A 23,940-nucleotide genomic window follows, 5' to 3' on the forward strand; every position below is an offset into this window, starting at 1 on the left:
GCTACTTAAACGGGTAGATTTGGGGGTCATTCTTTCCAGTGCTCTTCTCACATGCCTTTTAATTTTTTTTCAAAGATTTTATTTATTTATTCATGAAAGACAGAGAGAGGCAGAGACACAGGCAAAGGGAGAAGCAGGCTCCCTCCTGGGAGCCCGATGTGGGACTCCATCCCAGGACCCCAGGATCATAACCTGAAGCAAAGGCAGATGCTCAACCACTGAGCCACCCAGGTGTCTCTGCCTTTTAATTTTTAAAGAACCAAAACCTACATGTAGAGCCGTTAGAGGAGATCCAGTTCTTAGTATCATTTATTCATTAAGTCCAACCTGATATACAAAGACCTGAGAAAAGACAGCAAGAAAACGAACTAATGGGAGAAAAGAGCTAGAGAAAGTAAAATTAAGAAGGAAAGGGCAGGTACTTCCACAACCGGGGTCCTTGGCTACCTTGATACCTCTGAACAGACTGAAAACACAAGGGTGTAATTTGGGCTGAGCCTCTGGGAGGGAGAAGTGTGGAGAGATCTGTCCAAGCACCTCGTCAACAAAAATAATCATATAGGAGCTGAAGGGTCTGGAGAGGGGTGAAGGAGTATCTTTTGCCCGGTTCTCTCAACAGCCTACAGACCCCTTCCTAGCATTCTTTCCTTGGATTATATATCTCTAGACTATGGAATACATAAGGTAGATCAGGAAAATAATTTACTGACCCTCCAATGGCTGAAATCCCTGTCCCAAGCCCCCTGACTTCAACAGTTCTGGACTAGAAGAGCAGGAATTTTTGTCTCCTTCTCTATTCTTACCCCTCCTCACTCACCTCCATTTCCTTTTTTTTTTTTTTTTTTTAAAGATTTTATTTATTCATAGAAACACAGAGAGAGAATGAGAGGCAGAGACACAGGCAGAAGGAGAAGCAGGCTCCACGCAGAGCCTGACATGGGACTCGATCCAGGGTCTCCAGGATCACGCCCTGGGCTGCAGGCGGCGCCAAACCGCTGCGCCCTCACCTCCATTTCCTAACTTGCAAACCACCCTGCAGAGTGCCTATAGATCCAGGGCTGCAGATCCCAGCCCAATAGGCTTTTCTATAGCCTAGAAAAAGTTTAGGGATCAGGCTTCCTATACTATTAAGGAGAAATAATACAGTGTGGAGTCAAACTATCTAAACCCCAATCCTAATTCCACCATTTAACAAGCTGTATAAGCTTGGGCCACTTGTTTAAGCTTTCAGAGCTATGGTTTGATATCTTGAAATCTCAGAAGATTGTTGTGGGTACCTGGATGGCTCAGTGGTTCAGTGTCTGCCCTTCATTCAGGCCCTGATCCTGGGGTCCTGGGGTTGAATCCCACATCAGGCTCCTCTCAGGAAGCCTGCTTCTCTCTCTGCCTCTCTCTGTGTCTCTCGTGAATAAATAAATAAAATATTAAAAAAGAAATAAAGAAGATTGTTGTGAGGGTTTTAAAAATAAATGTGAAGTGTTAGAACAATGGCAAACCAGTGCTTGCTATCTAAAATAAAAGAAGAGGCATATCTACTACCACCTTAGTTCAGATCCAGGCATGTCTCCAAAATTGTTCTTTTTCTGTGACCTAGCAGAAGTAAGGCCATTCTCTCTTTGCTCCTCTTGATTCCCTTCCTGTGTTAAGGGAACAAAACAGCATGAGAAGAAGTCCATGTATGGAAGCTGACTCAGCCTGGAGTTAATTTGGTAGGGAAGAGGTTGGGACTCCCATCTCCAGACCAGGACAGGCCCTCTACACACTCCCAGCACCTCATGGTAGAGCTCAGGGAATACTAGAGTTTTCTCTCTCATACTCCGAGAATGCTTCACCAGCCTCTGGATTAACCCTGTCACCTTCTGGAAATTAACTGAGCTTTCTTAACTTTTCATTATACAACTTCAGAGGAAAGCTTCTCACCATTTAGAGTCATAAACTGAGGAACAGAGAGTGCTGCGCAAACAATGTGACACAACAAAGAACTCTCAGACTCCTTATTTGAAGGTAATGCATCCCATTCAATTTTTTTTTTCCTTAGATGGACTAGAGTGAGTGGTACAAAAGCTAGTGGAGGTGAGCCCTCTGTTGAGGCCCAATTTAGCCTGTTTAGGCTATTTCTGTCTTGTCTTGACCTTTCCCTTGGCTTGACCCTGCTGTATTCTTTCCTGGGACCCTTCTGTAAGGAGAAAAGAATGAACAGGCTTTGAAGGCTGGAATTTTTGACTCCCAGTTGATTGGTCATCTCCATCTTCCGGTCAGTCGCAACGGAAGCGACTGGGAAGAGGAGAACAGAAAGAGCAAGGGTCCAGGATTGTGACTCTCGTGTGCCTTGAGTCCTGGGATGTCAAGCAAGGTCCATTCTCGTTCTTCATTGAGGTGATGGAGCTGCTAACTACCTCTCTAAGTCAATCAAATGGTCAGTAAACAGGTTCTTGGACATGTCCGGGCTTGGCCAGGTGCCCAGCTTGGATATTTTTAACTTTCTGGACAGATGGACAGAGGAAGGATTTCAGTTGCTGGGGGGTGAGGTGGGGGCCAGGGGCGTGAGAACTATGTTTCCCTTATATGGTTCTGTGGCTGAAGACCCTCCCTCTGTACTTCACCTGCCTAAATTCTGACTTCCTCTTTCCTCTGCCCCATTCAAAATGAATCCTTCCTTTGTCTCCTTTGTCTCTCCTTCTCCAATTTCACTCCATTCGTGGTTTTTCTTGCCTGTCATACCTTCCAACTCTAAGGAAACTTTGCTTTCTGTGCAAGACCCCAAAATGTTTTTAGCACCATATCCCTGTAGATCAAGGAAAGGGTGGTCAGTCTGTGGCCAATGGCTGCCTTGCTTCTCTTGAAGAAAGAAGTCTGCTAGTGGTACCAAGAGACTTCTCTTCAGCCCTAGTTCTTCAAGCTACCCTGTAGGAGAGCTCCGAACTCCCTTGCAACTTCACACACCTCACTGCTCTGAACCCTTGGGAATAGAATTTGAGATCTTGAAAGCTAAGATGAGCCTCATATAAAAGTAGAAGAAATATTAGTTGAGATCAGGGGCAGCAAACCAGAGGGTCATTGGTGGAATCAGCTTGCAGACATTTAGAAACCTGTACAGTTTCTTTCTAAAAATTTGAATTAGTGGTAAACATTTCAAAACCAGATTTCACCAAACTCTACTGTTCTGGCCTCTCTTAAAAAGCAGCCTGCATTCCTTCATGGCGTCCAGAGCCAAAGGGACCAGACAGGCTTTCATTTGTCAGTTTGTTGTCTCACACTCCCTGTTGTTTCAAACTCACCTGCTTCACCCTTTTATACCTGCCTGACTCCTGTATGTGGTATTTAGGTTTCTCTTAAGTTCTTACCTCTACGTAGAGCTTCTCAAATATTTCCTCTGAGGGGACCCCTAGGATTAGGGAGAATGAACCATTTCCCTCAGAGCTTCTGGAACCCTCAAAGTAGCCTGTCAGAAGCTTAAAATGTTGTTGAAGTACCTATTTTATGTATAAAGAGTACACCTTTTGATTAATACCATACACTATATTTGTGTAGTTTAACATAATAATTTTATCTTCCTCCACCAAATCTTAAAAGTAAAATTGCCAGCCTGGAAGATGTACTGTGTGTATTCTGCAACTCCAAATATTTCTCACTGCATCACCCATAAATAACCCAAGTTAAGCAGGAAGCAAAGAGAGACATGGAAAGAAAGACATGGAGCAAGAGAGTCAACAAGAGGAAAAGAATATAAAAGACAATAAGACTGAATGATAAGCTCTTTCTGGCCCTAAGTTCCACCTCCTGACCAGGCCTAGTCCAGCTCCTCGGAAGTTTGTAGACATCTCTGATATCTCTGGACAGGTGTTAGAGTGGTAGCTCACAGAGAAAAGCAAGTCTCAAAACAGGAGCCAGGCCAAGTAAAGGAGAGGTGAGGGGCCAAGAGCAGCCAAGTATGGTCAGATGGAAAAGATTGTTTAAGGGCCAGGAGAGAGGCTTGGGGACAGGAAGTGGAAGGCTGAGAAAAGGGCTGCTCAGCATTTACCCTTTCTCCCACTGAGCCCATCTTTGTTTTACTTCCTCTTACCATCCAGTGCCTCAGAAAAATGAAGTAAAAGAGTTACCTTGCCATCCTTAGATGAGGGACTCTCCTTTGCAGAATGGCTACATCTCCCACCATAGAGGAGCAGAAGGAGGATGAGTCCCAGGCTTCTTTCCCTGTCCAAATGGGGTTTCATCTTTTCTCTCCCCAAGATAGGAAATACTCCAGATCTGTGTCCCTGACTTGGGTGAGTTTATCCCTCACCATGACCACCCTCTTTGGTAAGGTGAAGACAGGTCTAACTAATCTCCTTCCTCTTCTAGTACTATCAATGCTGCCCTGAATGTAACAAAGAAGGTCAAAGACAGGATTTGGATGTTTTCCCTTGACCATTTTATACCAAGAAAGATGGACTCACAGGATGGGGAAGATTCAGGGAGAGGCAGGGGTCCAAATCTTGGGAAGCTTGGTTCATAGCTGAGGATCTAGGGAGGAGGGCTTTGAGAATAGGGAATAGTCCCAGACTCAGAGATCGTGGGGACACAGCCTCTCCCTGCATTGGTCAGGCCTGGGTCTGAGGACCCTTGGACCTTAAAAAGGTCTTAAAAGTCTTGGGCCTTAGCCTCTCAGGTCCTGCAGTTTGAGCCGATCACTATCTTCCCACTGAGTCCCCTTAGGCTGGCCAGGAGAACCTTCCTTCCCTTTAAGACACAAAACAGCAAATTAAGTTCTGTTGGAGATAAAGCAAAGGGCTTTCTGAGGTGATACTAGAACTTCTTATTTTCAGCATTCTGATCCCAAATGACCTTGAGGAGATAGTGGGGCTCAGTAGGGGAAAGGTCACTGGAGAAGGGGTTATACTCGTCTGGCCCAATTAGCTAACTGAGCTATTCCTGTCTAGCTCATTTCTCTTCTCTGTCCTCTGGCCAGACTTGCAAAACGCCCAGAGATAAAGAAGCCCTGCCCCCACTAGCCCCTTCCTCATTCAGAAATTTCTCCATCAAATGGTTTGATTTGAGTCCTGACTTGCAGACTGTGACCTTGAACTCTCCTGCAGGGGTTATCACCTCCCTCAATTGTTGATAGAATTGCTGATCCTCCTGCTACCGGGGCTGAGGCAGTTTCTTGGAAAGGACTGGCTAGATGCCTGAGGTATCTTAAGCTTGCCCAAGCTGAAAATAGGTGGGGAAATCCAGAGGATGGAATGAGCTCAGCAAGAGCCGGACACATCCTGACCTTTGTTCTCAAAACCATTTAGACTCTGGCAGGTGGATCGGCATCACTTTGAAGGGTTCATAGTGGATCTCTAATCCAAATTCTGTCCCATACGTGAGGCCTGCAGACTTGTGGTGACTTTCCCAAGGCACAAGGCTGTGGAATGGTAAAATCCCATAAACCATAACTCCATAAACATATGACCATAACTACTGCTTTGCTCAGTTGAGACAGCAGCCCTTCCCTTTGGCTTAATCTCAACCAGCCTGTGCCTCTAGGCCACCCTTCCTTCCTTTCAAAGTTCAAATAGCAACAAAAGTGAATTGAGGGAAATAAGTGTCTTTTCCTCACTACACCACGGGTGCCCTATCTACCTGATATCTGACCTTCCAATTTTCTTGGGTCTCCACTCCCAATCTTTTCAACAACATGTTGCATCCAGGTTTTCCATTCAGCCCTCCTTCACCTCACTTGGGTTCCTGTGGAGTTTGCAGACCCCAACTTTAAAGCTTCCTGCCCAAGGTAGGAGGGGACCAGAAGTTATGGATGGAACATAGGGTAGTGAAGGGTAGGATTCTTGCCAGAGAACCCCCCTCAGCCGGAGGCCAGCATGGGCCTGGCTGTGGGTATGGGAGCAATCTGTTCAATATAAAGCAGGCCCTAGCAGGCAAGGGGGTAGCACAGGGCTGAGCAAGCACTGTGCAGTCCTCTCTAAATGTTTGCAAACAGATGCTCAACCTTTAACCTCTCAGGTGGTCCTCCTGGGATATAAGCACTCGTGACTGGTTACTAGACCTTAAACTTCAGCCTCAGCCTGCTCAGGGAACCTATGGAAAGTAGGGGAGAGGTCAATGGAAACAATCTAGCTATGCCTGGAACAGTTCTGGAATCTGGGGAAGTTGCTAGATCCCGTGTCTCTGGCTTTGTTCAGCAAGGTCACCTGCCAAGAGTGGCAGGATGCCAGATAGGAAAGAATCCAAGAATGGTCTGATCTTTTTGCCACTTTGTTTTTGAGGCAGTACAACTGAACCCAAGTGGTCACTCTCACCTTTGCCCTCCTTTCTCCCTTTTTAAGGGGAAAAGATGCATGTGTATGTAGAGGTGGGAGCAGGAGTGTGTTCCCATCCTCCTCTACTGTTTAGAATTTTGTATCCACTCTTTTAAAGTCTCAGGTTGACAATAGGTGCGATTTGGGGGGATGGCTGTGCCCCCAACATGGACACAGAGATAGTTGGTTAGGTTAGGACTGGTATATGTTGGGGAGGAGGACAGGAGGCAAAAGGAGATTTTTCAGTGTCTTTTACATTTGTTTCTTGCTGACTTCTCCACAGCCACAGTCACGGGCTAAAGTGTAACAGGTCCCTTGGTCCCTCCCTCACCATTCCACTCACCCAGCACCTTGGAGAGCTAGAAAAGGAAACACACAGATCACTGCAAATTGCTCAGTAACTCTGGAATGTTCTCTTTCAATGCCGGCTTCCTCCTCTGTTCTCTTGGCTGCCTCTACCTTAACATCTATTACCATGGCCACACCAGGGTTTCAAGGTGCTTTCACTCAATGGAGTCACAGCCTCTATTCATTTTTTACAATGGGGTGAGAAATATCTAGCATGAGATTGCCAATCTCTATCACTTGAAGCTGAAGATTCAGTTTGCCTGCCTGAATATGGTTGGAAAATTTCTTGAAGGTTCTCTTACATCCCCTCTTTATGACTTTCAACTGTTTAGAAGGGTCGCTATGACAGCATCCCAGCTATCGGTGCCTGCCTCGTTATTCAGTCTCTATTCTGGACACGCAGCTCGCCCGTGACTGTTGCATGTCAAGTGGCTGCAACCAATCAGCTCATGAGGGCTTCATAGGAAGCCAATCAGAGCCTAGGGAAGTGACCTCACCCCAGGGAGAGCTGTGTGGGCGAGAAAGCATCTCTCAGAGCTATGAGTGTCCCTAAGTCACTCCCCTCCTCCCCACCCTCCTTACTTCCTGTAAAGTAATACCGCCTACCCCTCTACCCCAAGAAGGGAGTAGGAAAGGCTAACTAAATTCCACAAAGGAAGAACCAAAAGAGAAGCTGCAAGTCAGCCATAAAGCAGCTTCTGGAAGTGGAGAATGGGGATTCCCTTTTCAGAGACCTATCTTTCAATGTGGAGTCCCCCATGCCTGGAAGAGGGTGTGTGATGAGGAAGAATCAGCACCTCTTCCCTCCTCCCTCCCTGCACCTGGCTTTCTTGACTCTCTCACAAAAATAGCTGTAATCTTTCCTTGTAAACAAGGACAAGATCAAGGTCAAGTGTGGGAAAGAGAGGGCAGTGTCCACATATGGAAAGAGATAATTGTGTCCCATGGCCTGAGGACCAGGGGCTCAGAAGCCAGCTGGTCTTCAGGGCATGAGCTATTCTCTCCTACTCACTCTGCACAGCCTCAGCGATGAGTTCCTGAATATTCCCGGGCAGGGCTAGATTGGGAGTGTCCTACATGGGAGTGGGAGGACAGGGGTAAAGGACAGGAAAGCTGCAACCCCCAGTGTGTCACACTGGACTCTGATGGATAAGGAAAGAATGGCCTAGCTAGGCAACCTTCGTTTCCCTCAAGGCCTCGCCCACCAGGCCTCACCCTGGACAGAGAGACAGATAAAAACATTTTATTTAAAAATATAAAACTGGCCTTACGCCTCCTAACTGCACACACCCTCAATGATCTTTCACTATAAAAAAGTGGGTGGGGAAAAAAAAGTGGGTGGGGATACATGTACAGCTGTTTCAGCTCTAACAACTAGTTTCTTTCGACCCTTCTTTCTTTCATACAATTAAGACATTGGTCTTTTGCCCTTTTCCCAAGCTAAGAGAGGTGACACAAGGGTGGAGGGAGAGGAAGAGTAGAAAAGAGAGCTATCCGTCATCATTTTTCACTTCTGTCTCCAGGGCCAAAGAGTTTATCTGGACTCTAAGCAAATGCTTTGCCTGTCCACAAAGCCAAATAATAGGCACAGTTACTCTCTCTATCTTAAATCAAGAAAGAGCCGAAGGTCCAGGGTATCATTCAGGGTCCTTTTTCAGTATATAGCCTCATCCATATTGTCATCACTGTCACCCCCAAAGTCCTCTCCATTGTCAAAATACGACATGATGTAATCAGTTTCCTGAAACAGAACAAAAAGGAATCAAAGTCAGGCATGCTTTGGGCCTTCTCCTTCCTCCCCTCCCCAAGAAACCATCCCAGGCCTGGGAAGTCCCTTCTGGATACAGTTTCTTCTTTAGAAGAACCTGGGAACACATGAAGTGGAGGCCACTATTCTCTATAGCACATGTCCTTTGGCTCTCCTACCCTCTAGAGAGAACAACCTTGGAGGACCGAGTTGAGACCCACAGAGCTTATGAGGAAGAGAGGGGACCTAAAGGTGGAAGGAGAGCCCTTTCACCTCTTCATGTTCTTCTTCATCATACTCCTCTTCTTCTTCCTCTTCCTTCTCTTCTTCTTCTTCTTTTTCCTCGTCTTCCTCTGAAGTCACTTCTTCCTCCTTCTTCTCCAGGGTCTTACATGGAGATGAATAGAAGGAGAAAATCAGACGCAGCTCAGAGGAGGGAAAAGAATGAGGCACACATGGGCCAAAGGGCAGGGAATGGGACTGGGGTCCAGGTGGTCTCTATGCACACTTCCCCCTTACCTCCAGTTTCTGTATTGTTTCTTCCTTATCTTCTGTGTTCTTAGGGGGCCTCTTGGGGATTAGGATGGTGGTCCCTGGCCAAAGAATCAAAAGGTGAACCATTAGAACAAACTTCTTTTTTTCTTTTTTAGCAAACTTCTTTTTTAGCTTATTAGAGCTTATTAGAAAGCTCTTGCAGAGACAATGTCACTCTGCTGCCCTCATGTGGCCACCATGGCATCCAGCTACAATACTGGGTGGAACCAGTTAGAAACTGGGAGGGCAGGCAAGACCACAGACAGCCTCTGCCCTCCAGCTGATGAAGGAAATCTCTCCTCTGCCTCCTTTTCCCAGATACACTCACGTTCCTTCTGTAGCTTCCGCACTCGGATCTTTAGCTCCCGAGGTAAACGTCGCCAATCTGGGAACAGTGGGGACATAAAAGTCAGAAAGACCCTGCCTGGGGTCTCCTATGAATAATTGGTTTTAAAGAAAGGTAAGAGTCAGGATGATGGTGAGGAAGGAAGGGGTCGGGTCAAAGTTACTGAGAACAAAACTGTGGTTTGGATGCCTCCAGGGAAGAGGGGCTATTTCATAGATTTTCAGGTAGAGTCTGAGAGTGTTTTGTAGTACAACTAGGACTCCAGTTTATAAATACTGAGTAGAGTGGGGGAGGAGGAGGTGGACAGAGAAAGGTGAATGGGTTGGTGGCTTTTGGCAGCCAAAAGGCAGTCAATGAAAGGGCCATCACTTACCAGGGTTCCAATCAATGGCATTGTCAATCGGCCCTGACATCTGATATTTGTCTGAGTAACGCTCCACATCTGAGGGGTCAGAGGCCAAGGGTCAAAGTTTTATCCTTTCAGAGCCCTAGAACAGGGTTGTTCCTAAGGGCCCAGCCCTCTCAATACTCAGCATGCATTGTCTGTTCCTTCACCCCAAACCCAGAGCCCAGGTGGTCAGCTTCAGTGAGGATCTTCAACACTCTTCTACCTTGTCCCTTTGCCACCCCAAATTATAATGTTTTTGTTCTCTCCCTTAACCCAAAGGCACAGCCATACTGAGAGGTAGTTTGGTACATGGGAAAATATACTAAAGAGCAAGAGATCAGGGTTTCAGTCTTCCCTTTCTCTCTGTTAATAGGGCTACCAGGCAAGTCCTTTCACCCCTGAGCTGCAGCTTCTAAGGCTTCAACTGGAAAGCACTATTTGTCAATATACTCAAACACTGCACTTGCACACTTGTTGGTGAATAGCCATTATCCCAAGCCTCCTAAGAGACTCCCCTTCTCTGGTCCCTCCTGGTCTCCCTGACCTCTCCATAATCCTGCTGACCTTAGGAGGGCTTCTCAGACACCCAGCATTAGCCTCCCTTCTTATTGTTTGGTGCTTGTAACATCCAAACTGTTAAAAATGTTGATGTATTTCACTTATACCTATGAAATGAGCACCCTGATGTTTAACCTCTTACTATCTTAAGACTGTTGTGAGACTCAGAACAAACCACGGATACCATAATACCTTTCAAAGGCAGGAGTAATTGTTATCATCTCCCCAGTTAGACAGTGAGCTTCCTGTGCCTCTTCTGGCCTCTCTGGCCCTCCATGGTGCTGTGTCTAGGACACTGCTCATGAAAGGCACTCAGAACATGATGCTAACATTCCAACTGACCTCTCTTGGGGACAGCTGGCCGGATGAAGTAGGGGAGCTGCCTCATGGCCCCTCGTAGCTCCTGCTTCAGTGCCAGGACATATTCCCCTTCCTCTCCTGAGGTCAGAGGCACGGGGCGGAACTCCAAGGGCTAAGGAAACAGGGGTAGTGGTCAGTTCAGGCGGGGGTGAAACACTAGAGTACAAACCTAGAAGGGTCTCTCCCCCTAATGCAATCCAACGCTCTCACTGAACAGAGGGCCAAAGAAAAATGGGGAGAACAACACAGCATTTTGAAAGCTGGGGAGTTGGGAGTGTAAGAAACTACTTTGCCTAGAAAACATCCCATGTGGGTTGGAAGCACAGAGACAGGAAGAGGCAAGATGAGTTTTACAGTGGCCCACGAGGAATCCAGGATCATATACAGTCAGCCAGGGGCACACAAGTCGGGGAGACACTCACAGGGAAGAGTGGAGAAGGCTGCAGGGTGGGTGGAGGCAGAGCATCACCCTTCCCAATGCCCACAGCTTCCATGTTGAAGGTCAGCTGGCCCCGGCCACGACCCCGGCCCCCACCCCGACTGGCCATGGTGGAGGGGGCCTGGGTATTCAGTGATCCAGTGAGAAAAACCTGATAAAGACAAAAACAAAAAGTATAGTAGAATGATAGGAAGCCAGGGAGGTACAAGATACTCAATTTTTTCTCCTTAAGATCCAAAAAGCCAGTATAATTCAACAAATTTTGGTGGGGAAGGCATTGTACCAAGGAGGGTATTTATGGAAATACAGATATGGATGAGATATGGTCCCAACAGGACAGATATTTGCAATATAGTGTAACTGTAGAACAGAAAGAAAAGTAGGGATGCCTGAGCGGCTCAGTTGGTTAAGACTCCTTGATTCTGGCTCGGGTCACGATCTCAGGGTCATGATCTCTGGGTCATGGAGCCCTGCATTGGCTCCACACTCAGTGCAGAGTCTGCTTGGGTTCTCTCTCTCTCTCTCTACCCCCCACCCCCACCCCACTCTTTCTTTTTTTCTCCAATAAATAAATCTTTTTTTTTTTTAAGGTGAAAGTGATTAGACCCTCGGACAAAATTTCCTTCCATCCCCAAGATAATTTGATATTTGTCACCATCTGCATATCTCTATATAATCTTTGAACTTTTTCTCTCCCTGGCTTTCTACACCCAATTGGGCCCCAATTCAAGCTAGTGCAGTGAATTTAGCAAAACATTTATTAAGCATCTACTATGGAAAAGGTAGTGTGCCAGGCACTGTGGGGGCACAGGGAGAGGTCAGTCATCAGTCTCACTGTCAGTGGTGGGAGGTAGGGGTGAAGAGAATCATTACAATCAACTTATTATTATTTGAAATACCACTGAGAAGCACAGAATCTTAGAATTGGAGGGACTGATAGAAGTATGTAGTCTAAACCCCTTCCCAATGCAGTACTCCACTCTGTACGTTCTTAGTCATTCAAATTCCAGTGGCATTCTTCTATTGAGAGGGTGTTCATTCTTCCCCAAGCCCGCCCATCCCATAGTGACCAACTCTGATGAACTGCAAGTTTCTTCTACTACTAGACTGAACTCTGCCTCTTGTCACCAACCTTGAGGGGCCAGTCAGAAGCAGATAGGATGGAGGGTAAAGTTACCAAATGAAAATGAAACTTCCAAGAAATGATATTCCAGTGACAAACAGCACACCTAGCACCCACATCTTGGTCTCTAATACCATTTTCCAACAAAAGGAACCAGGGCTTCTTGGAGGAATGGCTGATTCTAGGGTTGGGAAGGAAACATATAAGGTGAGCCTGAAGCATGTTCTGGTACCAGAAAGCAAAGAAGTACTCAAAACCACAACACGCATACATTGGTGGGGCTATGTCAAAGGGGCACAAAAGTCAACTGAAAGACCTCCCAATGGCCAAAGCTGGAAGAATTTGACAATGAAATAAAATAAAGTAGTATTAGATTATAATCCTAAAGTATAATATAAATATCCACAAGTCCATACTGATATAAATACATGATTAAATAAGTTATGGGGGAGAAAAGACAAACCTCTTGTACAGGATTCCAAATAAATTATGTAGACTCCACCCTGAAAAGAAGGAGTATAACTAGTATAACTTTCCACTCTTTATTTTTTTTTATTTTTTATTCTTTTTAAAATTTTATTTATTTATTCATGAGAGACAGAGAGAGAGAAAGAGGCTGAGACACAGGCAGAGGGAGAAGCAGGCTCCATCCAGGATCATGCCCTGGGTCGAAGGCAGATGTTCAACCGGTGGGCTACCCAGGTATCCCAACTTTTCACTCTTTAAGTGTAGGCTATACATAGGGAATTTTGTCTAATTCAGCTTTGGAAAGGGGGGAGTAACTAACTCTACAGTGGAGAAACTAGACAAACACTACTTTAGTTAGGTGACCAAGGTCAAAATCAACAATATTAAATTATGTTGCTAGTAAGGGTACATACCCTTAATATGATGAGAGAAGGGAGAAAGCTAGGAAGACTGGGATGGTGAGAGGAGGCTTGATGAATTACAAGGTCTCAAGTTTGGAAGAGCTTCAGAAATCATGTAATCATTCATTCAACAAATAATTATTGAGCATTTACTATATGCCAGACATAATGCTAGACAATGGAGATCATAGTGAATCCTCTACTCTAGACATGTATCCTTCCTCTGATAAACCATATTTAGTAAGTTGTTTTCCAGTTTCTATTTAAACGTCTTGGGATCCCTGGATGGCTCAGTGGTTTAGCGCCTGCCTTTGACCCAGGGCGTGATTCTGGAGACCCGGGATCGAGTCCCACGTCGGGCTCCTGGTGCATGGAGCCTGCTTCTCCCTCAGCCTGTGTCTCTGCCTCTCAATCTCTCTCTCTCTCTCTCTCTGTGACTATCATAAAAAAAAAAAAAAGTTTAAACATCTTTAGTAAGAGGGCTCTCTAGCTCACTTTGCATATTATTCCATTTTGGATATTTGTTCTTCAATTAATATCCAGCAAATACTCTAAACAAGAAATATATGGCTCAACAAAATGCCCTGGTTCATGAAAAAAAAAAAAGATTTAGAAATATGTATAAGATCATCTATTTTGTCAAACACATACATACACACTTATGATGAAAAAAAGTTGTTCTTAAAGGATACACACTGAAAATTAATGTTGGTTAATTTGAGGTCATAGGGTTTTGCATTTTTGGGGAGTTCTGTGTATTTTAAAGTTTGTTTTCTATACTGAATAGGTATTGCTTTTGTAATAAGAGAAAAATAATAATTAAAAATATAGCAACAGAACAGCAGATGAGATTAATATATATCAGAAGAAGGAGGGAGTGGAAAAATGTGTGTCTGAAGAATTTGCAAAGGTTTAGGTCCAACAAAAAATGTAAGGAAAAATGGCTATTTGTTAATAGATTAAACTGTGATCTGATTGAAAGAACGTATTAGGGGAGAAAGGATGTTTCACCAACACTAGAGAAGGAGAAAGAATTTATGAGCATGTCTTCAGGCCCTTTCAAAGGAAAAGACACTCTAACCAACTGGTTCAGGTATCTTTTCACCTGACAAACCCAGGTCTAGCAGTGGGGATGATAACTGGTTTGATTGTGGTGCAATAAGGAGTCAAGAAAAGGCTCCACTTCTAGATACTAACCCAAGGACATGGGGTAAAAGGAAGACAAAATTTTATTTAATTGAGACAATAAACTGGTGGTTGGAAAACTGTAAACCATCCATCTCTACTTCACTTGGGTCAGGAATCTACGGTGTGTCTCTTCTATTAAAGATTGTGATTGAGTCTAAATTCTTGAGATATTTAGGGTCTTCTATAATCTGGTCCCATACAGCTTTTCCTTATCATCAACCTTCCCTAGAGCTCACCCTTATACTGCCTTTCCCCCAAATAAAATCTCATATATATGATACTGACTGTGCTATATTGTGGTAGAAATTACTAAGAAGCAGGCTTCAACAAAACATACAAAGACAGTATATGTAGTGGTTAAGAACATGAATTTGGGGCAGCCCCGGTGGCGCAGCAGTTTGGCGCCGCCTGAAGCCCGGGGTGTGATCCTGGAGGTCCCGGATTGAGTCCCACGTCAGGCTCCCTGCATGGAGCCTGCTTCTCCCTCTGCCTGTGCCTCTGCCTCTCTCTCGCTCTCTCTGAATAAATAAATAAATGAATCTTTAAAAAAAAAAAAAAGAAGAACATGAATTTGAATTCTGTCATTTCCTAGCTATACAACCTCCAGCAATTTATTCAATATCTCTAAATCTGTTTCTTCATCTGCAAATGGGAATAATAATAAAAACACCCTAACTCATTCAACAAGTATTTACTGGGTGCTTGTTGTATGTCAGACACTGTTCCAAGAGCCAGGGATATAGCAGTGAGCAAAACGAAAACTGCTTTGCCCATGTAAGATGGAGCTTACATTCTGGTGGAGTTATCAATATACAAATATTTCAAGGCCTGAGACTAGGTGGAATGCCTAACAGGGTAGATGTGAACAGAGGAAAGAAGAGATCCAGAAGCTGAGGCCTAGAGCACTCTAATATTTAGGATTTGCTCTATTTGTGATAAATAAGACAAGGAGTTAATATTCATTATATGAGAACTCATGGAAATCCAAATGAAAAAAATCATACCAATAGAATAAGTGTGCAAAGGACACTAATAGGCAATTGACAAAAGAGTAATTAATAAAACTGCTCTTCACCTACCAAAATTTTTTTTTAAGATTTTATTTATTTATTCATGAGAGACAGAGAGAGAGGCAGAGACACAGGCAGAGGGAGAAGCAGGCCCCATGCAGGGTGCCTGATGTGGGACTCCATCCTTGGTCTCCAGGATCAAACCCTGGGCTGAAGGCGGTGCCAAACCGCTGAGCCACCCGGGTTGCCCTTCACCTACCAAATTGACAAAGACTTAAAAAATAATCAGGCTGCCAGGTTTTTTTGAGATGGACACTCTCATACCTCATTGGAAGGATTGTGTTTATACACAATCTTTCAGGGGAGCTATTTGGCCATTTGAATCAACAGCCTTTTAAATGTTCATATCCTTAATCCAATAGTCCCACTTTAAAAATAATCCATCCTAAAGAAATCATCATATATATAATCAGATATATAAGGATGGTTATCATAGAGCTATCCATGGTAGCAAAACTTCTGAAATAACCTAAATGGGCCAACGAAAAATTAATGGTAAAAAAAAAAAAAATCAAATATCCATTTTAGACTATTATATAGAAAGAAAAATTACTTCAAATAATATTTTTTTCAAATAATATTTAAAGGCAAAAAAATGTTCACGATATAAAGTGGAGGGAAACATGATATAAAATTGTATTTGTTGTATAGCCTGACTTATGTAATACACACACACACACACACACACACACACACGTATACAGAAAAGAAATCGAAAGGATAAATATTAAAGTAATAATAATGGTTATCAGGGATCCCCGGGTGGCTCAGCAGTTTAGCGCCTGCCTTTCGCCCATGGCGTGATCCTGGAGTCCCAGGATCAAGTCCCACGTCGGGGTCCCTGCATGGAGTCTGCTTCTCCCTCTGCCTATGTCTCTGCCTCTCTCTGTGTGTCTATCATGAATAAATAAATAAAATCTTTAAAAAATAATAATGATTATCACTATATCATGGTCACGAAACAATAGGCATTTTTATTTATACACTATGTGTTTCCAAATTTTCTAGAATAGGCATTTTTATTTATGCCTTTATATGTTTCCAAATTTTCTAGAATAAATACATATTAGTTCTTTAATCAGAAACCAAAAGGGATAGTTTCCTTTATTTTTAAAAATGCTACCACTGGGACAGCTCTCCCTCTTTTACAATGAAAGTAAGGAATGCATTTCGTTGAGTACATATTTGTTTAGAATATTTTTGGACATTAATTGAAGAACAAATATCAAAAATGGAATGACCTGCAAATTGAGGTAGGAAGTCCTTTTTAAAATAGAAATGAGGTAACAATTTACCAACTATAGTTTATCAGAGTAAGGATGCATGTCTAAAGTCGAGGATTCACTATGATCCCCACTGTCCAGCTGCGTCTGGGTTACAGTAAGTGCTCAATAAATATTTGTTGGATGAATGAATGAATGAATACATGATCTCTGAGAGCTCTTCCACACTTGAGACCTTGTGATTTATCAAGTCTCCCCTTACCATCCCAGTCCTCCTAGCTTTCTCCCTTTTCTGGCCTATGGTGCTATTATATCACAAACCACTAATTTAAGAGATCTTAATTAGATTACTGTATTACATTTTAATTGTCTTTTATTAATTGTTCTCCAATTACGTTAGGAGTTTAAATTCTGCCTTCCCAACCAATTCCATTCAATTAACCTTTATTGGGCTGGGCACTTCCTATTAAGTACAAGAACCTGCCTGCAAAATCTTACAGTTTCAGAACAGAAACATTAGAGAGCTCACTAAGTGCTCTAATGGAGGTATGCGTAAATACTATCGTCAGACTGGGGAACGGCTATTGGGGGGTGGTAAGAAGGAGAAGAAGAAGAGGAGGAGGAGGAGGAAAAGAAGAAAAAAGGCAATCGAGGAAAGCTACAGGTAGGAGGTAATATTTCAGCTGAGTCTTGATAGGTAACAGGAGTTCGTCAGACTCTTAGACAAGGAAATATTATTAATAGATTCAGGGGAAGCTAATGCCGAAGCAAAGAGTCGGGAATACAAGGTGAGCCTTCCACACTTTGTGCTTTAATATCTCTCCTGTATGCATGAAAGAAAACTGCAGTTCTCTGGTATGTAATCGGTACAGCAATAGGAGCCCTTAAGGGAAAGGGAAGAAGAGTAGGAAACCAGAGGGGGCTGGATCCAACAGCCTCCCGGAAAGCGTTGTTTATCTCGCAGCTTGGCCCTGGTGAACTAGTTCGGGAGGTGTGGGACTGGACCAGGTCAGAGCCCCCAGGACCAAGCCTTACCTGCTGCCCCTCCCCCACGCGGAGCCCACGTCGCAGCCAACTTGAAATTTGCTGGTCTTCCTCTAGCTGGTGGCGCTGTAGGTCCGCCTCTCAGAGCTCCCCATTGGTGCGTCCTCCCGGCCAATCTAGGAGAAGACGAGGAGGGAGATCCGCCCACTTGAAGCCGAAGAGAAGCCGGGAGGGGGAGAGGCAGCCTGAACCCAGGCTTGGGAAGCCCCGCGCAGCGTGATGGAAGATGGGGTTGCAAAGTCAACGAGGAGTCGGTTATTTCCGAACTCATCTCAAATGGGGGAACTGCTGGCTAGCGAGAGTCCACAGAGGGAACCTGACACTTAGATCTCACCGAGGAACTCTGTTGAAGAAGCTCCCAGATAAATGATCTGTTGGTTCTTTAGGGATCAGCCTTTTTGTGACATGGGCTTCACAGCCTGGCCTCTCCTCCGTGACTCCGACCTTCCCTACTAATCCTACATTGCTTCCCTCTAGCGCCACAAATGAATACTTCTTTTCTAATTTTATTTTTTCCCTGTGCGTTGCTGTCATGTCTGCGAGAAGATGGGAGGAAAGTTTGGGGAAGGAAGGATTAGGAATCAGAGAACCAGAGTTGGGGAAGCAGGACAAAGCCCAGTGTTTCCCTCATTTTCTATTTCCTTCCAGCTCCTCCTAGCCCTTGGCGAAGGGGGCACGGTGGCAAGTGTGGATGGGGTGGTGGTGGTGGAAGGGAATCCTACTTTCACACCCACACATAACAAACCCCCACAAAACAACTCCAGAAACAGAGAGCAATAATAATTCAGAGTGGTGATAAAAATGTAGGAGTTAGTCAAGAAAATAATCCCAGACGTCAGAGAAAATGTTGCTGGGAGTGAAGCCTCTGGACTTGGAAGGCTGTAGGTGTAGTGGCAAGTGCCCAGTCTTTGAATAGGACAGAAACAGAGCTATGAAGCTTTGGAGAACTTGCTTAACCTTACTAAGCCTCAGCTTCTTCACCTATAACAAGGAGATTCCTACCTTACAACATTGTGAAGATTGGAAATAAGGTATGTGAAGTACTTGGCGTACAGTTGGTGTCTAGTAAATGGTAGCTAGTAAAAATGGGTAGCTTCCCTGCAATATTTCTCCCTCTCCTTCTCCAGGAACATTATTTTTAGTATCTTGTGTCTTTAGTATCTTTAGTATCTTCTGGTCTCAATTATCTCAGGTGAGTTTTCCAAATCCTTGGGATGTTTTTCCTCATTCTCCACTTCCCCTCATGCATTCCAGCTGGACACAAACTCCTTCCTAAAATATGCAGATGGAAGCTATGGTAACCATGGAGACAGGGCAGGTGGCTAGGAGAGGCAGAGACAGGCAGCAGAAGAGACCAATTAGGATTGCCACAAATAGGCAGAGAAGACTTAAGGAGTGATTGGACAAGGACCTTCAAGCAACATGGAAAAATAATGAGTCTAAGCAAGACTGAATGTAAAGAGATGCAATGAGAAAGGGATGTGTTACAAGATTCTGCCCCCTTTTCCTTCTCCCTCTTCCCCTCCAAGAATATGGGGAGGAAAGCATCTGGAAATGCCGCATGGTATACCTTAAAATGACCTCATATATCCACTCTCCTCATACTTATCTGAAGTCTGTACAAGGGATCTGAGGTCCAAGTGTCTGTGCTGTGCTCCGTTTGGGGGGAGATAGAGTGAGAATGTACCGCGCTGTGTCTGGCTCCAGCTCTCCCTGACATGTAAACTGCAAGGAGGCAGCCAGATCTCTTGCTTCTCTCTGCGCAGTATGGACCTGGCTGGGGATCCCAATCGCCTCTCTCCACCTCTGCACAGTGTGCCATGTGCTGTGTGTGGCAGGTCAGATCTGGCGCACAGGCGCGCTTAAACACACACAGCGCGGAGAATGGGGCTCTGCTCAACGAAGAATTGGGATGGTCCCAGTCTGGGTCGCGGAGGAGTCTCATAAAAAACATTTAGGTTTGTTGGGGATGAGGGGAGGTCGGCTAAGCAAGAGAAGTCAGGATTGGAGCCTCTAGTTTTTCAGGCTTTATGTCTGCATGGGTGGGGGAACGGTTTGGTGTCCGACGCCCCCACCCGCAGAGACTAGGCTATAAATAGCAAAGCAGAGCTCCGCCCCCCCCCCCCCCCCCCCAGTTTCTCTCCTCCGGAGCCGGCGCCGTGCCCGGGGCGCACCAGGAGGAGGGACCAGGATCCGGTGCCCGGGCGCAGATACTGACACCAAGGGAATCCGGGTGCCCCTCCCCACGCCATGTGGGCCCCCGGGAACCCAGCTCCGCCACCCAGGCTGCCCCATGGCCCTGGCCTCAGTCCTGGCCCGGCGGAGATGCTGCGGACATTCAGGTACCTATTTGGGCGCATAGCCTGGGAGGGAAAGAGCAAGGAGTGATGGGGAACCTAGCAGGGGCAAAAGAAACCCCCAATTCTCCCCCCCCCCACCCGTTTTAGGTCCCAAATGCAAGCTGCTTCCCTCCCCCCACTCAATTTTTGGGGCTGTGGCAACCTAAAAGAGGTTAGGAATGGGAATTATGTGTGTGAATGTATGGGTGCATGTGTGTGGGTGGGTGGCGTTCAGCATCCTAGGAAGGGGTATTCCAAGTGCGGGTAAGAAAAGGGGGATGCTGGAAAGGTCTGATAAGCCGTGGGGTGAGGGTGGGGGTGCGGTATCCCTGCGCGTGCACGTACGCATTTGCACGCGCGCTCGTCCTTCATTGCGGGTGCACCCTTCCCACCTCCTTAGGCATGCGCTGGGGGGAGGGGGCGGCTCAAAGGCATGAGATAAAGGAAGGGCTGTGTGCCGGTGTCGTAGAGATCACCCCACGCCATATCCGTCCACTGGTGCCTCAGTTTCCCTGCCTGACTCCGTCAATAATCTCTCTCTCTCTTTCTCGCAGGGATTGGCTTCGCCACTGAGCCCCCAGGCCTCCGCCAGCCACCACCCCCACGCCCCTAGACAGCCTAGGCGGGCCCCAGTCCCGGCTCCACTGGTGCTCTCGCCCCTGCCGCAGCTATGCTGCACACCGAGGGCCACGCTCTTCTTCGGGCGGTGGGTCAGGGTAAGCTACGCTTGGCCCGTTTGCTTCTGGAGGGAGGCGCCTACGTGAATGAGGGTGATGCCCAGGGGGAGACTGCGCTAATGGCGGCCTGTCGGGCCCGTTACGACGACCCCCAAAACAAGGCGCGCATGGTACGCTACCTCCTGGAGCAAGGCGCGGACCCCAACATCGCAGACCGCCTGGGGCGCACGGCGCTGATGCACGCCTGCGCCGGGGGTGGGGGCGCCGCCGTGGCCTCGCTGCTCCTCGCCCACGGTGCGGACCCCTCGGTGCGCGACCACGCGGGCGCCTCCGCGCTCGTCCACGCCCTGGACCGCGGAGACCGCGAGACCCTCGCCACGCTGCTGGACGCCTGTAAAGCCAAGGGCACGGAGGTCATCATCATCACCACCGACACCTCACCCTCCGGGACCAAGAAGACACGGCAGTATCTCAATTCCCCACCGTCCCCGGGGGTGGAGGACCCCGCTCCCGCTCCTCCTAGCCCCGGGGTCTGCACGTCGCCTTCCGAAATCCAACTGCAGACTGCAAGAGGAGGAGGAGGAGGAGGAGCAGGGGGAGGAGGAGGAGGACGGGGGTTGCTGTCCCCTCGCGCTCAGGAAGAAGAGGAGAAGCGGGACGTGTTCGAATTCCCTCTTCCTAAGCCCCCTGATGACTCCTCCCCTTCTGAGCCGCTACCCAAACCGCCTCGTCACCCTCCAAAACCGCTCAAAAGGCTCAACTCGGAGCCCTGGGGCCTAGTGGCCCCTCCTCAACCGGTCCCGCCCGCTGAAGGGAGGCCGGGGATCGAGCGCCTGACCGCGGAATTCAACGGCCTGACTCTGACCGGTCGACCCCGTCTGTCCAGACGTCACAGCACTGAGGGCCCGGAGGACCCGCCCCCGTGGGCGGAGAAAGTGACGGGTGGGGGTCCTCTGTCCCGCCGAAACACTGCGCCAGAAGCTCAGGAGTCTGGTCCCCCTTCAGGGCTGAGGCAGAAACTGAGCCGCATGGAGCCGGTGGAGCTCGACACCCCCGGGAATATGTGCCCCGACTCGCCGGAGTGCAGTCGCGTGGCCCTGGAGCGCCGCCGCTACAGCGCCTCCCCGCTGACCCTCCCTCCAGCGGGCTCGGCTCCCTCCCCGCGTCAGTCCCAGGAGAGTCTGCCCGGGGCTGTGTCTCCGCTCAGCGGACGGAGGCGGAGTCCCGGGCTGCTGGAGCGGAGGGGCTCGGGGACGTTGCTCCTGGACCACATTGCGCAAACGCGGCCTGGTTTCCTGCCCCCGCTCAACGTCAGCCCCCACCCTCCCATCCCCGATATTCGCCCCCAGCCCGGAGGTCGGGCGCCTTCTCTGCCCGCCCCTCCCCATGCGGGGGCGCCAGGCTCTCCTAGGACCAAGCGCAAGTTGGTGAGGCGCCACTCCATGCAGACTGAGCAGATCCGCCTGCTAGGGGGCTTCCAGAGTCTAGGCGGGCCGGGGGAGCCAGGGCGCTGAGAGGAGTGAGAGGAGCCGAGGAGGGTGGGGATCAGGGCCTTGATGGGACAGGTGGCAGAACCAGCTCACACACACACACATACACACACACCACGGACATAGGGGTCTCTTGCATGTGCTCCTGGGCATGGTGCACGCACACATGGGTAAAAAAAGTGTCCACAAGCACAGTACTCTTATTCGCAGGGAAGGGTAAGTACTCTCTTTACTGGGCGTATAGACACGTGCATTCATGTCCTGGTCACTTCACATGCATATGGGATACTTATGTACCCATTCATAGGGATGGCACACACAGGGCCACTTGTGCTAGGGCCCCTACTGGGTCCCAAAGTCACTTGCACTTGTTCAGAAGCAGTAGGGAACCCCTACCTATGGATAGTCTCCAATCTCTTTGCCCTCTTGCAGAAGCAATCCCCTACTTTCCACGTATGCCCTGCAACACAGCCCGTTCATGACTTTGCACACTCTAACCTCTTCCTGAATATCCCATCCTGTTGTGTAGGTCTTGCTTCTCTCCCCAGGCCTGGCTCCTTGTTCACACCCTGCTTCCAGCCCTAACCACTTTTCAGAATATCTTCTTCACTCTCCTTGGGATTTTCCTGCAGCAACTCCCAGCCTCAGTTCTGCTGCTGTCTTTTCTGCTCTCAGCTTTACTTCTCAACTTCCTGCTTTTTAATCCCACCTCATTCCCCCAAACAATACAGCAGGTTGTCTCATTTTCCCAGGGATGGGTCATGGGCTCTATGCTGCTCTTCTGTCTGTCTGAGCTTATGAACACCCCCACAGGTAGAAGTGGGGAGTAATCTTAAATCACTCCTCTCTCCACTTGACATATCAAATAAATGTGTTCAGAAGTCTGTGTTTTGTCACTTCTGCCTGAGGGTGTGGGGTGTGGGGAGTGAGGAATGGGGAGGGAGGGTGATACTAGCTATAATGATCTAGGGGATACTTAGAGGTTCCAGCCACCTTCTTTGTGGGGGACCAACTGACCAACTATGGTTGCAGAAGAAAAGACAAGTGTCCTGTGTCCTGAAGGTTTTAAGGCATTTGACAGGCTTTCATTGACCCATCTCCCCTATGTCCATCCTCAAATTCTTTAAGATTTCTACAAAAGTACTTCCTATAAAAATTACCTCTCTCCACCATCAACAGATATACCCGAGTAGATTCCATCCCTTTTTCAAGTTTCTTATTTCATGACCATTCCCAGTTATTCCTTTGGGTTCTAATTTTCATCTCACCAGGTGCATTTCTTCCATTTTTTCTACTTTTTTTTTTAAAAAGTTTTTATTTATTTATGTAATCTCTACACACAAAGTAGGGCTTGAACTCACAACCCCGAGATCAAGAGTAGCATGATTTTCTGACTGAGCCAGCCAGGTCATTTTTTTTTTTTTCACTTCTGGCTTTTATTTCCCCAACCTGAGTCACTGCAGAGTGAGAAAAGAGAGAGAGAAAACTAGCATAACCTCACCTAGGTAAAAATGGCATGATGGTCAACTGACAAATTATGTGTAGTGTGTATCTGTGTAAGAGTAATTAGAGGAACCCAGCCTGACAGGTTATGAACAAGGGTAACTGTGTGTTTTTTTAAAATTTATTTATTTATTTATGACAGACATAGAGAGAGAGAGAGAGAGAGAGGCAGAGACACAGGAGGATGGAGAAACAGGCTCCATGCTGGGAGCCTGAAGTGGGACTCAATCCCGGGACTCCAGAATCGCGCCCTGGGCCAAAGGCAGGCGCTAAACTGCCGAGCCACCCAGGGATTCCCAAGGGTAACTGTTTTAATCTGCCCCTAGACTTCTTAGTTTTCTGGTTTCTGCATATATTCCAATTCTCCCTTACTCTAATGGGAGGTAAGGGAACAACCCATTCCACTCCTCACA

The 23,940-nt window shown here is 47.0% G+C and overlaps 2 protein-coding genes across 4 annotated transcripts; one reads left to right on the top strand and one right to left on the bottom strand.

The window, feature by feature from the left end:
* Positions 1–1,764: 1,764 nt before the first annotated feature.
* Positions 1,765–22,908, top strand: ANKRD34A (ankyrin repeat domain 34A). 2 transcript variants are annotated; one of them, XM_041756854.1, is made up of 2 exons: positions 1,765–2,004; positions 20,412–22,908. In XM_041756854.1, the coding sequence occupies exon 2, from the start codon at positions 20,528–20,530 to the stop codon at positions 22,046–22,048; it is 1,521 nt and encodes a 506-aa protein (XP_041612788.1). In that variant the 5' UTR covers positions 1,765–2,004; positions 20,412–20,527; the 3' UTR covers positions 22,049–22,908. The 2 variants fall into 2 exon arrangements, with proteins under 2 accessions (XP_041612788.1, XP_041612787.1); XM_041756853.1 differs by lacking the exon at positions 1,765–2,004 and adding an exon at positions 17,678–19,860.
* On the bottom strand, positions 8,148–21,523 carry POLR3GL (RNA polymerase III subunit GL). Of its 2 annotated transcripts, XM_041756857.1 has the most exons (11): positions 21,400–21,523; positions 20,714–20,925; positions 17,510–17,634; positions 12,588–12,627; positions 10,985–11,152; positions 10,545–10,674; positions 9,630–9,698; positions 9,239–9,295; positions 8,896–8,969; positions 8,650–8,763; positions 8,148–8,370 (listed from the first exon to the last, which is right to left on the bottom strand). In XM_041756857.1, exons 5-11 carry the CDS (start codon positions 11,108–11,110, stop codon positions 8,284–8,286), a joined length of 657 nt encoding a protein of 218 aa, XP_041612791.1. In that variant the 5' UTR covers positions 11,111–11,152; positions 12,588–12,627; positions 17,510–17,634; positions 20,714–20,925; positions 21,400–21,523; the 3' UTR covers positions 8,148–8,283. The 2 variants fall into 2 exon arrangements, with proteins under 2 accessions (XP_041612791.1, XP_041612790.1); XM_041756856.1 differs by lacking the exon at positions 12,588–12,627 and having other exon boundaries at positions 21,400–21,521.
* Positions 22,909–23,940: the final 1,032 nt, after the last annotated feature.

The sequence above is a fragment of the Vulpes lagopus genome, chromosome 5 (assembly GCF_018345385.1).
Source record: "Vulpes lagopus strain Blue_001 chromosome 5, ASM1834538v1, whole genome shotgun sequence".
Lineage (NCBI taxonomy): Eukaryota > Metazoa > Chordata > Mammalia > Carnivora > Canidae > Vulpes > Vulpes lagopus.

Coding starts and splice junctions, on each gene's coding strand:
- POLR3GL (XM_041756857.1), bottom strand. CDS start 11,110: ATGGCCAGTCGGGGTGGGGGCCGGGGTCGTGGCCGGGGCCAGCTGACC. Junction 10,675..10,984: donor AGCCTTCTCCACTCTTCCCT/GTGAGTGTCTCC, acceptor CTGTTTCCTTAG/CCCTTGGAGTTCCGCCCCGT. Junction 8,970..9,238: donor GCGGAAGCTACAGAAGGAAC/GTGAGTGTATCT, acceptor TTCTTTGGCCAG/GGACCACCATCCTAATCCCC.
- ANKRD34A (XM_041756854.1), top strand. CDS start 20,528: ATGCTGCACACCGAGGGCCACGCTCTTCTTCGGGCGGTGGGTCAGGGT.